The following is an 18,980-nucleotide window of genomic DNA, read 5'->3' as shown; positions in this document are numbered from 1 at the left end:
AATATCGCATTTTTTCAACATTTCACATATTTCAAAATATTGGTATCAAACAAAGCGATATTTTGTAAGCTTTTTCACTTCATTAGATTTTTTTGTTGAAAACACACAATGTTTGTACTTCGTGTTACATGTTACTGGTTCAATTATTTTAGAGCTTCCGCATTCCAACAAAGAGTTAAGTCAAGTCACTACTCACTGATCACGGACAGCTGCACCCGGGTGTTCCGGGTGGGGCTCTTGTGGAAGTCCACCCGGCACCGGTACACCCCACTGTCGGAGCTCTTCGTCTGGCGGATCTCCAGGTAGGCGGGCGTCCGCCGCGGGTGGAAGTTGGCCCGCCCGTCGAAGGACGTGTTCGAGGTGCGGTGCGAACCCTCCCGCTGGGGGTCCCGGGCGTCATACCTGGAAGAAAAAAACGGGGAAATGGTTGGTTATTATTAGATTATATTGGGGTAATTCTCCGCCAACTCACACAGCAGTTGCCCCGACCCCTCTTCGATTTGCGTGAAACTTTGTCCTAAGGGGTAACTTTTGTCCCTGATCACGAATCCGAGGTCCGTTTTTTGATATCTCGTGACGGAGGGGCGGTACGACCCCTTCCATTTTGCACATGCGAAAAAGAGGTGTTTTTCAATAATTTGCAGCCTGAAACGGTGATGAGATAGAAATTTGGTGTCAAAGGGACTTTTATGTAAAATTAGACGCCCGATTTGATGGCGTAATCAGAATTCCGAAAAAACGTATTTTCATCGAAAAACACTAAAAAGTTTTAAAATTCTCCCATTTTCCGTTACTCGACTGTAAAATTTTGGAACATGTCATTTTATGGGAAATTTAATGTACTTTCGAATCTACATTGTCCCAGAAGGGTCATTTTTCATTTAGAACAAAATTTTTCATTTTAAAATTTCGTGTTTTTCTAACTTTGCAGGGTTATTTTTAGAGTGTAACAATGTTCTACAAAGTTGTAGAGCAGACAATTACAAAAATTTTGATATATAGACATAAGGGTTTGCTTATAAACATCACAAGTTATCACGATTTTACGAAAAAAGTTTTGAAAAAGTTGGTCGTCATCGATCATGGCCGTTCATGGTCACCCGCGACAGACACGGACGACGAAACAAAGAGAAACGCAAAAGTAACTTTTTCAAAACTTTTTTCGTAAAATCGCGATAACTTGTGATGTTTATAAGCAAACCCTAATGTCTATATATCAAAATTTTTGTAATTGTCTGCTCTACAACTTTGTAGAACATTGTTACACTCTAAAAAATAACCCTGCAAAGTTAGAAAAACACGAAATTTTAAAATGAAAAATTTTGTTCTAAATGAAAAAATGACCCTTCTGGGACAATGTAGATTCAAAAGTACATTAAATTTCCCATAAAATGACATGTTCCAAAATTTTTACAGTCGAGTAACGGAAAATGGGAGAATTTTAAAACTTTTTATTGTTTTTCGATGAAAATACGTTTTTTCGGAATTCTGAGTACGTCATCAAATCGGGCGTCTAATTTTACATAAAAGTCCCTTTGATGCCAAATTTCTATCTCATCACCGTTTCAGGCTGCAAATTATTGAAAAACACCTCTTTTTTCGCATGTTCAAAAATGGAAGGGTCGTACCGCCCCTCCGTCACGAGATATCAAAAAACGGACCTCGGATTCGTGATCAGGGACAAAAGTTACCCCTTAGGACAAAGTTTCACGCAAATCGAAGAGGGGTCGGGGCAACTTTTCCCGATTTCGTGTGAGTTGGTAGAGAATTACCCATTGATTTTTTCTAAGATGAATTCAGGTGTGAATGGTTCTTTAAATATGAAACCGATTTATTCAAAGATCACAGTCGCCAAACAAAAAAGAAATTCCAAACAGTCCTAACGTTTGATGTTTCCTCAAGTTCCATTGTGAGCTTCCTTTTTGTAATGTACTCTCCTGTACTTTCTCCCTCCGCCAATCCGATTGAAAGAAAAGCCCACGCAAAACAAGTCCCATTTCACCCCGGTAATGATCTCATTTGTTCCAGTCACCGTCGCCGTCTTCTTTGGACGACGCCGGGGAAATCCAGGTCGACAAATACAAAAGGACACCCCACAGAAGGCACCACGGCAGCAGCAGTCACTCAGTTTGAATTACTTTCTCATTAAAAGTTAATCAAAAAACGCAAATTGAAAATAATGAAAGCCATTGCCGGGCAGTGCTGGGAGGGGCGATGGTCGGCCGAGCTTCGAAAAGCTTACTCAAAATGTGTGCGTTCGTGAGTACAGCGTTGTTTTTTGAGATTGGCCTCGGGATTTCTTGGAGAAACTGAGCCTGACTGGCGAGAGTTGATTTTTGGCGTCGGCAAAGAGAATATATAATGCAATCAAATCGCGCGGGAAACGAATTGCCCGGGAGTTCATTTTGAGAGTGGGGTTTGGTAATTCAATTGCTTCTGAATATTGTAGTGCGAAAGGATTAAAAATGACAAGAAAAATGATTAATTATGGTGCATTGAAAAAGAAAAGTTTGCAGGATTGATATCAATACAAAAATACAAAAATACAAAAATACAAAAATACAAAAATACAAAAATACAAAAATACAAAAATACAAAAATACAAAAATACAAAAATACAAAAATACAAAAATACAAAAATACAAAAATACAAAAATACAAAAATACAAAAATACAAAAATACAAAAATACAAAAATACAAAAATACAAAAATACAAAAATACAAAAATACAAAAATACAAAAATACAAAAATACAAAAATACAAAAATACAAAAATACAAAAATACAAAAATACAAAAATACAAAAATACAAAAATACAAAAATACAAAAATACAAAAATACAAAAATACAAAAACAAAAATACAAAAATACAAAAATACAAAAATACAAAAATACAAAAATACAAAAATACAAAATACAAAAATACAAAAATACAAAATACAAAATACAAAAATACAAAAATACAAAAATACAAAAATACAAAAATACAAAAATACAAAAATACAAAATACAAAAATACAAAATACAAAAATACAAAAATACAAAAATACAAAAATACAAAAATACAAAAATACAAAAATACAAAAATACAAAAATACAAAAATACAAAAATACAAAAATACAAAAATACAAAAATACAAAAATACAAAAATACAAAAATACAAAAATACAAAAATACAAAAATACAAAAATACAAAAATACAAAAATACAAAAATACAAAAATACACAAATACAAAAAAAAAACTTTGAGGTGGTGCCCTGAAGAAGAGGTAGTCTTTTTTTAATACCGGAATTAAATTGATCATTTAAAATAAATTTCATAAAATACTCTCAAACCATTAAAAATGGCAAACATCGTTTCGCAAATGATGCCCGTCTAGAAAATCTCCCAAGACCATCCACGACATTCAACAGCAAGTCCAAGTCAGCTTTCGATGCACCATTAATCATCGAGCCGGAGCCGGACCTCCCAACCTCCTCCCTGAGGGAACGCTTTGAACGTCTCGATTTCTGCTGAACGCCAGCAATCAACAATTGTTTGCGCTGGATAATACCGAACCAAACAAGCACGGCGTCGAGTCTGTTGGCTGTTGTGTTGTTCCAAGAATGAGGAACCTCCAGTGGGGGCGGAGTTTTCCCTCAACACTTGGCTACAACAAATCGAGGTCGACCGGAAATTAAACAAGATGTACCGACCGTGCCCGACCGGGAAGATGCTGCAGAAATGATGCAGTTTTGGCTTGAATTTGCTGGAAAAAAATATTTTGTACACTATTTTAGCAAGGAAATGTGAAAATTTTGAATTTATGCATAATTTTATGTGTAATTTTTGTCACAAATTTAACACGAAAGTGCGCACCACTTTTCCGAGAAAACTTATTGTAACAGACACAGAGAGCAACCAATGGGCGCCAGGGAATTTGTTGTCGTAGTCTTAGACCAAGGCCACGCACTGACTGTCTTACAGAGGAAACCGGAAATCTCTTGGTCGAGGCTGTAGACTGCACAGCTTCCGGCAGACAGCAATCAACGTCTTTGTGGCGGTGAAGAGCACGAACTTAAACCAGAACCGGTGCAGCTCACGAAGTGATACCAGCCTTGGGTTTAGAAACACGGAACGACCACTTTGTTGATCGACTGTAAAGCTAGTGTCAAAGGGAAATGATTGCTGATTGTTGGTTTGCTTAACTTGGGTGTGCGATTTGGATTTCAAGTGACGACAAATGGATCGAATGGTACTCAACTGCCGTTTTACGGCGATATGATGTATACGCCATTTTGGACATTTTCAATTTTATTGTACAGTCTGATAAAGAATGGGTGGAGTAAATTTTGGCTGATTTTAATGTGACGTACTTAATGGATGACACCTTATCCACATCCATGTAGACACTTTTTTGAAAATTCTAGACACATCCCTTGCTGACAATTGTTCATGCAAAAAATGTGTTTATGGAGCATAGACAATCGCTAAGGGAGCGTTATTTTATTACGTAACGCAAAAAATCGGATTTTTAGACCTCCCCCCCCCCCTCGTAACAAAATTTCCATACAAATTTTAAAAAAATTGTATGGAGCGTAACACGGCCTCTGACCCCCTCCCCCCAACTACGTTACGTAATAAAAGAACGCTCCCTAATACCTTCCCCCCTTAAAGTATCCACGTGGACAATGCATTACGGGATCCACTCAGCTATCAAAATAGCTGGCACAAAAAATAAAGCCAGCTTTGATCGAGCAATGTATACATACATCATTGGGCAGGAAAAGTAGTGATTTTTTATTGCTATTTTTACGGCCAAATGATGTTTGTTGTTTAAAATCGTAGAGAATAGGAAAAAACAAGAAATTTTGTAGGGGCCACATTTTTATTGTACTTTTTAACAGTTTCTACAGAGCAGACCTCAAATTAGTCATTTTAAATTGAAAAAATGAACAAAAACAGAAAATCGTGTCTACAGCAAAATCACCTCAATGGCGTATACATCATATCGCCGTAAAACGGCAGTCAAGGTATCGCTGATTGGACAAGATTTGTGTTGATCTATTTTTCGTCAAGTCAGAAGTGGATCTTAAATTCTAACAGAAGTCATCTTTTATTGTAAATTCCAATTTTTGGGCTTGTTTCGGATGGTCAACATTATGCTATAACTCAACAAGCAAGCATTATTTGAAAATGTTACCAATGTTTTGAGGACGACTTATGTTTTTTTAGCATTGAAAAATGCTATCTTTGAAATGTATTTCATTTAACAAATATTTGAGCAATTCTCCGCCAAAATTGGCAATGGGTTTTATTCATATGTTTGTTATTTGGTTCAAACTTTATGGCGTACTTCGCTATTATCAAAAAAGCCATTTTGTGTAACTGGTTCATCCATACGAGGCTTCATACAATTTTGGAATCTGGCCATACAAAAATGGTACGTAAAAATTCGAAAATATCCAACTTTTCAAGGAATTTTCTGATCAATTTGGTGTCTTCGGCAAAGTTGGTATTGATGAGGAATATTCTGAAAAAAGGTTTATATCATTTTTTAAAGGGTTGAAATGGATGAAAACAAACATTTTTATGCATGTTTCTAATGTGAAATTGTCTCAGGAACACGAATGTGATAAAATTATCACCATAAAATGGAATCTAAGGGGTCCCCCGAGCAAAAATTTACAACCAACAAAATCACTAAAAGTAAACGTGTCAATTTAATACGTTAAACTGCCTTACCCAAAGTGTTCTCAGTCTCAGATGGTAGTCCCAGATGTCCCCTACAAGCTGCAGGTCGAACCGAGTTGATATCTGGATGGAACACTTTTTTATTTGAGTTTGAAAATTATGCTATTTTTTCACTAAAATGCCAATAACTCCCTTTAGAATCAACCAATTGGAATGCTCTACCCTGCATTTTGTTGCATTTTTGAAGCCCTTTAAGATGAATTTTGAATTTTGAAATTAAATTAAATTTTGCCAAAGTTATAGCCTTTTTAAAATTTTTTACGTTTTTGAACCTTCAAACTTTGTGTCCCGATTTGCCCCAATTCCCGTTGACCTAGAGTGCTCATATTTTGGCCGGATGCTAGTTTTATATGTACAAACAACTCCTGAAAATTTCAGGCAGATTGGTGAGGTCGATGCTTGTTTATAATCTAAAAACCTCTAAAAGGGGCAAGCCAAATTTAAAACGCCAGGCGGCATTTAAAAGTGGAGATCTAGCACTACAAACGCTGAAATAATCACAGGGGTATTTTTCTTTAAACTTGAGATATCTTCATTTGAAAAAGTCAAATTTTTAAGGGAAAATCACATGGGACCACCCTAACGAAATTCGAAAATTGCTCAAATATATGATTTTTCATGTAATTTTGCCCGCTGAATCTGAGTCTTCCCTCAGAAAATCGAAAAAAAATGCTGAAAAGTTCGATTAAACCAACCTAATTTTCATTTTGTGTTACTGGTTAATCAATGAGCGATTCTCTGAGATTTCGGTCATTCGATTTTTTTTTGTATTTTTTAATCCAGCTGAAACTTTTTTGGTGCCTTTGGTATGCCCAAAGAAGCCATTTTGCATCATTAGTTCGTTCATATAATTTTCCATACAAATTTGGCAGAAATCTGTATCTTTTGAAGGAAATTTTTGATCGATTTGGTGTCTTCGGCAAATTTGTAGGTATGGATATGGACTACACTGAAAAAAATGATACACGATAAAAACTTATTTGGTGATTTTTAATTTCACTTTTTGTCGCTTAAACATGATTTGCAAAAAAACACCTTTTTTTTATTTTTGAATATATTTAAGAGGACATCATATGCCAACTTTTCAAAAATTTCCAGAACAGGCAAAAAATCTTTGACCGCGTTAGTTCTTCAGTTTTCGATGTAAAATTTGCAATCAAAAAGTACTTTAGTGAAATTTTGATAAAGTAAACGGTTTTCATGTTAAATCCATTTTTAAGTAACTATTTTGAAAATAGTCGCAGTTTTTCATTTATTAAATAAGTGCCCATGTTTGCCCACTTGAAACAATATTTTTTTAAAGGCTGAGCAAATTTTCTATATTTTACCTTTTAGAACTTTGTTGATACGACCCTTAGTTGTTGAGATATTGACATGCAAAGGTTAATGGTCTGATTTACAATGTTATAATATGAAACATTTGTAAAATTTTCCGATTTTCCGAAAACAATATTTTATTTTTTTTAATCAAGACTTACATTTCAAAAGGGCGTAATATTCAATGATTGACCCATTTGAAATGTTAGTCTTGATTTTATTTTTTTGAAAATATTTTTTTCGAAAAGATCGAAAAATTCCACGAATGTTTCATAGTTTAACATTGTAAATCGGACCATTAGTTGCTGAAATATCGATATTAGAAAATGGTGGGTTGTTTGGGTGAGACTTATAAAAACTTCAATTTTCTTGTTTTTTAACTTTTGCATGTCAATATCTCAGCAACTAAGGGTCGTATCAACAAAAATCAATAAAACATTGTATAGAGCATTTTTTCAGCTTTAATTTTTTTATAGTGGGCAAACAAGGGCACTTATTTTCAGAAAAAAAGGAAAAACTGCGACTATTTTCAAAAAAAGTCACCTTAAAATGCCTATAACTTAAAAACGGTGCACTTTATCAAAATTTTGATTGCAATTTCGATTTTACATCGAAAACTGAAGTTGAAAAATTTTTGCGACCAATATTTCGATTTTTTAAAAAAATCTGTATTGATTCAAAAAATTACAACTCGATCAAAGATTTTTTGGCCATTCTGGAAATTTCCGAAAAGTTGGCATTTGATGTCCTCGAAAACATATCAAAAAATAAAAAAAATTAAAAATAGTGTTTTTTTTGCAAATCAAGTTTTAGTGACAAAAAATTTAGTAAAAAATCACCAATTTTTTTTTCCGTGTATAGTATTTTTTCCAATGTATTCCACATCGATACCTACAACTTTGACGATACAGATTTTTGAACTTTCACATACCATTTTTGTATGGACAGCTGCCAAATTTGTATGAAAAATTATATGAACGAACTAATGATGAAAAATGGCTTCTTTGGGCATGCCGAAGGCACCAAAAAAAATCAGCCTGAGTAAAAAATTCAAAAATTTAAATTGAAATAAGAACTTTTTTTTAGAGAATTGCTCATTAATATTTTTAAATTAAAAATGAGCTACTTTATCCATTAGGAAAATGAAAAGTTCAAACGAATATGCACAAATAAACCAATTGGCTGAACATGCCACATTGGATTGCTGATTCAAAACATCAATGCATGTAAAGTCGGGATACTCTCTTAATCAAACAAAAAATAAACATTCAAATTCGTAGAACTCACAGCTGCACCTCCCCCGATAAACAAACCCTCGGATATGATTGACTCGCGTCCAATCCCCGTAAGTGAAACTTCCGAGCAAGTAGATTACTATTGTTCCCATCGAGGGCAGCCACACAAAAGCCCGGAAAATCAACAAAATGCCAAAAGAAGGAAAAAAAACAGCGTCAACAACTGCCGATCGAAATTTCCGGCCAAGTCCCAAAAGGGGCCGCAAGGAATTTTCATTTTCTCCCATTCGTCACGATATCCGGTTTCCGGTCAGCGACAGCATCCCCGGAAGTTTACCGGGAAAATACGAATCGTAAATAAATATAAATTCCGATAATGTTTGTCGTTACACGGCCGGAAACACAGCCACCGGGCATTCGGCACTGGTGTTGACCAGTGCCAGTGCCACGTGGTCCCTGTGGGTGAGGACTTTTTTTGGGATTTTTGGTGTTTATTTGGATACGGAAAAGTTGTTTCGATTTGCTTTTCTTTTATTTTTGTTCGCAGCGATTTTATTCATATTCACAGCTGTAATCTGGACCGATTTATGATGATCTGTTAATCTCGAAAAATGTATTTATTTATAATTTAAGGGTTCTTTGTACTATAATACTAGTTTATAGTAATACGTAACTTGAATAAGTAATAATTTTTGTTAAAAACGTTTAAGAAACAAATTGAGAATAATTTAAAAAAGATATTTTTTTGATTTTGAAGTGAGGTTTGAATATATTAAAATTATGATGAATAAGCTTTCTTCTGAACTAGATTTGACAGTTAATGTAGATTGAAGTTGTTTCTCAACTTTTTTCTAATTTATCATTTCAGAGGTAACTTTAAAATTCTGTAAGATGATTTTCTTGGGAAGTTGGCTTCCAAGAAAAATGCATAGAGGCCTGTTTGTTTGAGTTAACATGAAGCAAAAAATAATCAAGATTGCTTCTTTAATTCCAAGAAAATTCAGGGTTTCGATGCTTGACATAGATTTCAATGGAAATAATTTCGCCTTCAACTTGTCGCCGCATTGTTTGCGGTTACGATTGAAAAATTTAACATTCAGATCAAGTCGTCCGGTGCGGCCATCATAGAAAAATTGAGCTGTCAAGTTGTGAAACAACGACTTCGTCACCAGAGCTGTCAAACCGCGTTGAGAGATTGTAATTTTATTCCCTTTTGGACGTTGACTTTTGACAACACTGCCCTCGCAATCTCCCGCTGCTTTTCAAGCTGACACTGTCGCTGACAGGTCGACTCAATTAAGGGCCCACCTCCACCTCCCTTTTCTTCAGTGAGTGTGTACTTAACACCTCAATTATCACAATTTCGGCACTTTTCAACAACAACAACAAAAAAACCAACTGTCACCGACGGGTTGGTAGAATACTTACGTGTACAGCGGAATCGACAGGCCGCCCTTGTACCAGATGACCAGCGTGGCCCGGTCACCGTCGATCTGCGACGTGATGTTGCACTCCAGCTTCCCCGTCATGCCCTGGACGGCCTCGGCCATGTGCAGGGGGGCTGCAAGATAGGAAACGGAAAAAGAAAGGAATTAAATTTAATTTATTGCCATTGGCAACCGGGTTCGACGATCGGTTTCCGTGGAAAAAGTAGGCACGGTGGGTTCATAAACCACGACTTGTAATTGAATTTTAAAAAAAAGTTTCAATTTGGTCAAACACTAGGACTAATCTCAATCTCATTGGAATTTGGAAAATGGAAATTGGAAATTGGAAATGGGAAATTGGAAATTGGAAATTGGAAATTGGAAATTGGAAATTGTAAATTGTAAATTGGAAGTTGTAAATTGGAAATTGTAAATTGGAAATTAGAAATTGGAAATTGGAAATCAAAAATTGTAAATTGTAAATTGTAAATTTAAAACAGGAAATCGAAAATTGGAAATTGGAAATTGAAAATTGGAAATTGGAAATTGGCAATTGGAAATTGGAAATTGGAAATTGGAAATTGGAAATTGGAAATTGGAAATAGGAAATTGGAAATTGAAAATTGGAAATTGGAAATTGGAAATTGGAAATTGGAAATTGGAAATTGGAAATTGGAAATTGGAAATTGGAAATTGAAAATTGAAAATTGGAAATTGGAAATTGGAAATTGGAAATTGGAAATTGGAAATTGGAAATTGGAAATTGGAAATTGGAAATTGGAAATTGGAAATTGGAAATTGGAAATTGGAAATTGGAAATTGGAAATTGGAAATTGGAAATTGGAAATTGGAAATTGGAAATTGGAAATTGGAAATTGGAAATTGGAAATTGGAAATTGGAAATTGGAAATTGGAAATTGGAAATTGGAAATTGGAAATTGGAAATTGGAAATTGAAAATTGAAAATTGGAAATTGGAAATTGGAAATTGGAAATTGGAAATTGGAAATTGGAAATTGGAAATTGGAAATTGGAAATTGGAAATTGGAAATTGGAAATTGGAAATTGGAAATTGGAAATTGGAAATTGAAAATTGAAAATTGAAAATTGGAAATTGGAAATTGGAAATTGAAAATTGAAAATTGAAAATTGAAAATAAAAAATTGAAAATTGAAAATTGAAAATTGAAAATTAAAAATTGAAAATTGAAAATTGAAAATTGAAAATTGAAAATTGAAAATTGAAAATTGAAAATTGAACATTGAAAATTGAAAATTGAAAATTGAAAATTGGAAATTGGAAATTGGAAATTGGAAATTGGAAATTGGAAATTGGAAATTGGAAATTGAAAATTGGAAATTGAAAATTGAAAATTGAAAATTGAAAATTGAAAATTGAAAATTGGAAATTGGAAATTGGAAATTGGAAATTGGAAATTGGAAATTGGAAATTGGAAATTGGAAATTGGAAATTGGAAATTGGAAATTGGAAATTGGAAATTGGAAATTGGAAATTGAAAATTGGAAATTGGAAATTGGAAATTGGAAATTGGAAATTGGAAATTGGAAATTGGAAATTGGAAATTAGAAATTGGAAATTGGAAATTGGAAATTGAAAAATGGAAATTGGAAATCGGGATTTATAATTAGGATTTGGGATTGAGATTGGGATTGAGATTGGGATTGGGACCTTGAACCAATTTTATTTTCGCATTTTAAACAAAGATTGCTATTCGTAACCCGCATCGTAAAGCTCACCGCGCGAAACTCGAAATCATCACCCACGGACGACGTGTCCAAGAAACGAAACGTCGGGAAATAAAACGGAAAATCTCATTGGACAATAAATTTTATTTAATTTTCCCTGCATTGCCCCTTTTTTGTTCTTCGACATGACCTGCATTTTTTTTGCGTTGCTCTGCTTCTGGTCCGACCAAACGGTAGTCCTCCTGTCCGGAAGTGTGAAAATAGAATTACGCCAAGAACGCAGACTCCATCTGTGCAAGGGCAAAAGGAGCAGGACGATGATTGCAATTGCAACAATTGTAAAGACAAGGGTTGCTCACAAAGTAAATTACGTTTGTTGGGGAAAGAACTTGAATCAAACGGTTCGCTCTGGGGGGAATTGAATTTAAGTGGCAGAAACCGTCATAAGTTCGTTGATTTACAAGATTGTTACGAAGAAGATCTCTTCAGCGTTGAAGGATAACTGCTTTTCTTGAAATATCTCCAGTTTGAACGATTTTTTTCTGATGACCTTTTTACTGAAACTACTCTTTGCATAGCCTTTTTCAGGAAAATATCACTTTTCAATCTGCTCATCCACTTTTCTATTTCATACAAAACACTTCAAATCCTTTTTCCAGCAAGCATCCCTCGTTCTCTTTCCATATATTCAACCTCTCCAAAATCCTCCCCATATCATTTTCACCCTTTTCCCTGATTTCCAGTAAATCTTCCCCGGGCCTCGCGGTCCCCAGGTGTGAACAGATAAGAGAGACATTTTCACCTGTTTTCCGGTAGAAATTCTCACCCCGTCCTCACTCCCAACAGCAGTATCAACACAGTTTCAGCGAGGCCGGGCCTGCTTTCAAATGAAAAGAATCGTCCTTTTCATTCCGCAAACACACCACCACTGCAGCTGATGGGTTTCCCAGACGTAACGGTGTTCACGACAAACGTTTGAAAATGGTGTAATTTCATCACAAAAATTCATCAAATGATCTTAAAAATTCAGTTTTCAGAAATTAAGAATCATTTTCAAAAAGATCAATTAAACTTCGTTAGAAATAAACCAAATTTTTACCTCCCCATTCACACGGCCACCGAATGTGCTGCAATTTTTCCACTTGAGTGCAGAGGACTGCGCTCGTTCATTCGTTGGTTCATTCAATGAGTGAAAATGGTACAAAAAAAGAAGCCATTCCCTTTCGCTCCCCCTTTGCCTCGGACACCTTTGTTGTGCAAAATCCAGCCAGCAGCAGTGAGGAAAAACAGAAAGGTTCCATTTCACGTTGACTTTTATTCCCGATTTCCCCTTTTTTCTCACTTTTGCCTTTTTCGAATGAGCTCTCTATTTGTGGGGGAAAGCAGGGCGGTGAAATAATTTGAGGAAGTTGCAAATTAATTTGGTAATAAAACAAAAAAACCGGATTAAAAAGTTATCTAAAAACTATAAAAAGCTAGCAATTAACACTACAAAAAAAAATAGACAAATTGACCAAACTGAGACAGAATCAAAATAAATTAAGCAGATTTAACAGAATAAGACAAAGTGAGACAGAATTAGCAATGTGATACTTAATGATCAGAGCAAGACAGGTTAGAGAAAGTGAGACAGAAAAACTTAGAGTTGATAGAGTGAACAGAATGAGTAGAGTGAGACAGAATGAGCAGTGTGTGACATGATAAACATAAAGAGACAAAACGTACAAAATGAGACAGAATGGACAGATTGAGACAGAATGAGCGGAGTGAGACAGACTAAACATAATGCCACCAATTTGAACAGAGAGGCGGGCAAAGTAAACAAAGTGAGCAAGGATGAACAAAGTAAACAAAGCTAGAAAGAATGAGTGAGAGTGAAACAGAATGAGACAGAATAAACATGTTGAGACAAATCGAACAAAATGAGACAGAATGGACAGATTGAGACCGAATGAACACAGTGAGACAAACTAAACATTATGACACCAATTTAAACAGAGAGAGAGGCAAAGTGAACAAAGTAAGACAGAACGAGCAGAGTAAACATAGGGAGACAGAATGAGTGAAAGTGAGACAACATTTACAAATCGAGACAGAACATTATGACAACAAGTTAAACAGAGTTAGACAAAGTGAGACAGGACGAGCAGAGTAAGCATAGCCAGAATGAGAATGAGTGAGAATGAAACAGAATGAGACAAATCGAACAAAATGCACAGAACAAGACACAGTAGACAAAGTGAGACGAGCAGAGTGAGACAAAATGAACAGATAGAAACAGAATGAACAGTATGAGATAGAATAAACATAGTGATACAGAATTATCAGAGTCAGACAGGGAAGACAATGTGAGACAGACTAAACATAATGACACCGAAAGATACCGAATGAACAGAGTGAGACAAAGTAAACAAAGTGAGACAGAACGAGCAAAGTGAGACAGAGTGTACAGTTTGAGCAAGAATTTGCAGAGTAAGACAGAAGGATGAACAGAATGAGACAAAATTTACAAAATTCACAGAACTAGAAGTAGTAGACAAAGTGAGACAGAATGAGCAAAGTGAGACAAATCGAGCAGAGTGAGACAAAATGAACATTTGGAAACAGAACGAACAATATGAGACAGAATAAGCACAGTGAGACAAAATGAACAGAGTGAGACAGGGTGAACAGATTAAAAAAGAATAAACAGAGTGAGACAGATTAAATGAATGATTAGAATGAGACATAATAATCATAGTGAGACAGGATAAGCAGGGTAAAACATTAACAACATGAGACAGGATTAATATATTGAGCAGAGAAAGAGACAGAATGAACAGAAGGATACAGAATGAGTTTGGGACAGAACGGCCAGTATGGACATTATTAACTGGATGAGACAGATTCAATAGATTCAGTTAGAACGAATTAATTTAAACAAAAATTCTCAGTGAGGGACATCATGAACAGAGGGAGACTGATTGAACAAAGTGAGACAAAATTTATAAAGTGAGACATTATGAACAGAGTAAAACTGAATGATTGTAGTAAGACAACATAATCATAATGAGATAAATTGAAAAGATTGAGACAGAATGGCAGAGTGAGACAGAATAAATATAATGCCACTGAAAAAACAAATCGAGACAGACCGAGCAGAGTGAACATAGCGAGACAGAACGAAAAGCGTGAGACTGGATGTGCAGGATGAGACAAAATTTACTGAATGGGACAGGACTGACATAATGAGCAAATGTGGATACAGAATGAACATAAGGAAATAAAATTAGCAGAAGGAGACAGATTAAGCGGTGGGAGACAGAGTGGTTAGGACGGACATTATTACCAGGGTGAGACAGAATGAATAGTGAAATGCAATGAATAGAGCAAAACCCAATTATAAGAGTGAGACAGAATACGCAGAGTGATGCGTAATGTGGAAAGATTGAGACAAACACCTCATGAGACTTGATGAACAAAGTGAGACAGAAAGTGAAACAGAGTGAACAAAGTAAAAGAAAACGGTGAGATAGAATTGATCAAACGAGACCGAATGATCCGATTGTGACAAAATATCAATGTGAGACAGAGTGAACAAAATTATAAAGAGTGAAAAGAGTGAGAAAGTTTGAACAAATTTAGACAGAAATAACAGAACGAGACAGAATATAAAGTTTAAGACAAGCTAGAAAAGACAGAGTGAACAAAGTGAGACAGATGGGACATAGTGAGACAAGGTTAAAAGAGTGAGACAGAATAACAAGAGTGAAACAAATCAGCCATTTAAGACAGAATGATCAGAGAACAACAAAATGAACAAAGTGAGACAGAATGAGTGGAGTTGGGTAGCAGAGTGAGACAAAGTTGACAGAGTGAGACAGTGAATCATTACGAATTTATTTATTTTTCCTCAAAAATCTCCCAAAAGTTGTTCCGCTCAAAAGGTTGACCAAAAAAGGTGGAAAAAAAGTGTTAATGAGACGCTTTCACGGAATGCAACGACGGAGCCGGTAACAAACGAAGCAGAAGCTCCGCTAGAATTGTTATGGCACCCCCCAACTCCCCTCCCTTTCCCAGAAGCTTTCAATTGTGCATCCCTGCTGCTGTTGGGCACATTTGATTTGTAATTTGCATTTTTCGTTAGTTACCGTTTCAGCTGCTCTTTTTTTCCTCACTCGAAATTTTTATCCACCGGAGTGAGCTTCATTTTCCACCTGGTTTGGTGGTTTTGTTTCAATTTGTTGGCAGTTTCGTTTCAGTTTGGCCCTTCGGGGAAGGGGGTTGAATTGAGCAAAGCTCAATTTATATCACTAACGAAGAGGAAAATTGACCAGGTGAAAATGGGATTGCCCTAATAGGGGAGGGGCGGGGAGACTCGTTACTCTGTGAGTTAAAAATGTAAACCTCATTTTCCAGCGGGTGATTATCAGTCAGAATAAGTTTACATAACAAAGTGACAGACTCATTATTGGAGCTTCGCAAATGGATTCAAGTGATTTTGCATGTACAGATTTACATGTTGGTTTTAAAATATTTGCTGGAATCAGAGATGAAAGGCAAATATGATCAAATTTATTTATGGAAACTGATTCAAAAATAATTCAACTCAACTCAACTCAACTCAACTCAACTCAACTCAACTCAACTCAACTCAACTCAACTCAACTCAACTCAACTCAACTCAACTCAACTCAACTCAACTCAACTCAACTCAATTCAACTCGACTCGACTCGACTCGACTCGACTCGACTCGACTCGACTCGACTCGACTCGACTCGACTCGACTCGACTCGACTCGACTCGACTCGACTCGACTCGACTCGACTCGACTCGACTCGACTCGACTCGACTCGACTCGACTCGACTCGACTCGACTCGACTCGACTCGACTCGACTCGACTCGACTCGACTCGACTCGACTCGACTCGACTCGACTCGACTCGACTCGACTCGACTCGACTCGACTCGACTCGACTCGACTCGACTCGACTCGACTCGACTCGACTCGACTCGACTCGACTCGACTCGACTCGACTCGACTCGACTCGACTCGACTCGACTCGACTCGACTCGACTCGACTCGACTCGACTCGACTCGACTCGACTCGACTCGACTCGACTCGACTCGACTCAACTCAACTCAACTCAACTCAACTCAACTCAACTCGTGTGACAAAATGACAATCCGTAAATACCAATTTCCCAGGTTGCTTTTACCGGGATCAATTTTTCAACTCTCCACTTACGGCCACATTGTGCAAGAAGTAGATAATAAAGGTCCTTCCTTCCTGGGCACCTCTCTGGACGTGACGCGACTGTGTGTTTGGCGCTGTCAACTGGTCACGATGTATCAACAATTTTTCACTTCATTCTCGTCCCCTCCCCCCCCTCCACCCTCTTGCAGCACAATAGTGTCATTGGTCTTGTTCGGGGCTCTTGAGGGTTCTTTCACCACTTACAGATGGCGATAGTCACATGTGTGTGAAGAGAAGTCTTGTGATAAAGAAGCGAAATTTTAAAATTTACTTATCATAAGATTTTGCGAAAAATTGATAATATTTTTAAATTTCATCAAATTTTATTTCAAAATTGCTATTTCTGACACATCAAAATTTCATTCTTTGATAAAGGTTCCCTTTTTTTTAATGGTGTGGTTCTGACAGTGATAAACGGAACCGTGTGAAAGTCGTGTGACGACGCGTTTGGAAAGGGGAAAAGCACTGGTGGTGGTGGTGGTGATGAGTGTAATTGTGAGGCGAACAGTTTTTAAACTCGATTTTCTCGGAAGGAAGCAATTTTTCTCCCGCGGAAGCTTTAAAGAAAAAGTTTTGGCAGTTGGGTTGGAATGAACTTTTGTTCCTTTCTTGGAACGATTCTAGCTGGAAAAAGGAAATTCGACGTCTTCGATTTTGACGATACTTGGAAGGGATTCAGTATTTTTCCTAAAAAAGAAAAGAAAATAGTTTTAACAGTCAAGAAAGAGTATCTAATGAAGCTTAAAATACCGATAATTTGATTTAAAGTCACGTTTGAATTTTAACAAGTTTCATTTCAAAAAAGATAAATAAATTTTCAGATGTATCTCAATTTTTCCACAAAAATAAATTTTGATAAAAAAATATAATAAGTGAAATAAAAAGCCAGAGTCTCAGCATTTGAATGCAAAATGTGTTTTAAAATGCATTTTACACTAGTTCAGTTGTTTTGCAATGATCAGTCTTTAAAAAAAAAAAATAAGATTTGGCGAAAACAAAAAAAAATGCGAAAACAAATTATTCGCGATACTAAACATAGCAAATTTTCAATAATTCAAAACTTATTTAAATCAAGCCAAACAAGCTTTAAAATGATATTAAACGCAGAGAAATGCATTTTAAATCAATTTCAGATGATTGCAATTAAATTTCCCTTGAAATTTTAAAATTTCTCGCAAAAATATTTTTTGAAAAAAATAACTATAATTAAAATTTGTACCAGCCTGAAAAGAAGAAAAACTATGACATACTTAACATATTTTATTTTTTTCAATGATTCCATTTGATATTTTATATTCAATTTTTTGTCATTCTATAGCAGTGTTTCTCCACATGCAATTTGCCCTTTCTGGGGGGAATGACGATGCAATAGAAATCCAATGCGTTTTTGTAAAAAAATATATTATAGCAATTTATAATTCTGTAAAATTCATCTTTATCGAAAAACATGGAAAATTCCGTGAAATTTTGTTCCATAAAAAAGATTTTAAAAATCATATGTTTTTTTGTGCAATTTTTCAGTCATTTTTGTAAAATTATATTTTATTATTTTTTTTTTCAGTTTATGAATTCTCTCAAACAGTTTTTGAAAAATAATTATTTTTTAAACCAATTTCAGTGATTTTGTACATGATTTGAAAAATGAACAGAAGTTCTATACTTTTGTAATAGTTGTAAAAAATACTTTTTTTTTATAATTCGAGCTAGTTTTCATATTCTTTAAAATGAGCAGTTATAAAAAAACCTCTAGTTTTTTTTATCCTTTCAATTTTTTTTTATAAAATATTTATTCAGTCATTTGTAAAAGCTAATTACATGATGAATTCTAGATTTCATTTTCCAAGTGAAAATTAAGGGAATCTACATCAATCTGATTATTACATTGATTAATAAAGTTGATGTAATTGATGAAAAGTTTCATCACTTTGTGTTTCACATCTCGTCGTAATCTTCGTAGTTCTGGTTGAGCAAGGCTGTTGAAGCTGGTGGTGCCATTCATCCCCGCCGCTGCAAGGTGGCGTTGGAGCGTTCTCCACGCACCGGTCACTCTGGAACAGGCACTGAATTTGTGTTGTAAGTCTTCTCGTTGCGCACCACAGTGTGCGCAGTTCGGTGTGTTGACGATGTTCATCCGATGGAGCAGCTCCCCGTGAGTGGTTTTCTTGTTCACCAGTAGGAAGTACCAGCTTCTCTCAGCTGATTTTAATTTCTTGGAGTTGATGTTGCGCCATATCAGCTTCCAGTCCAGGGTAGGATCGCTCGACATGACTTTTGGTGTGGCCACTTGCTGAAGGAGGTTCGTGTGAACACCCGTCGCAGTG

General features: G+C 35.7%; 1 protein-coding gene across 5 annotated transcripts in view; it reads right to left on the bottom strand.

Annotated features, from left to right (window-relative positions):
• LOC6050607 (nephrin) overlaps positions 1 to 18,980 on the bottom strand; it is a 426,239-nt gene that overhangs the window by 134,802 nt on the left and 272,457 nt on the right. For all 5 annotated transcript variants that reach the window (XM_038266076.1, XM_038266070.1, XM_038266071.1 and 2 more), the window contains exons 2-3: positions 9,718 to 9,850; positions 197 to 402 (exon numbers count right to left, since the gene is read on the bottom strand). In XM_038266076.1, the coding sequence (XP_038122004.1) occupies positions 197 to 402; positions 9,718 to 9,850 (339 nt within the window). The remainder of the gene's footprint in view (positions 1 to 196; positions 403 to 9,717; positions 9,851 to 18,980) is intronic.

This window comes from Culex quinquefasciatus, chromosome 3 (genome assembly GCF_015732765.1).
Source record: "Culex quinquefasciatus strain JHB chromosome 3, VPISU_Cqui_1.0_pri_paternal, whole genome shotgun sequence".
In the NCBI taxonomy this organism is placed as follows: domain Eukaryota; kingdom Metazoa; phylum Arthropoda; class Insecta; order Diptera; family Culicidae; genus Culex; species Culex quinquefasciatus.
This window is presented reverse-complemented; position numbering and strand designations above follow the sequence as displayed.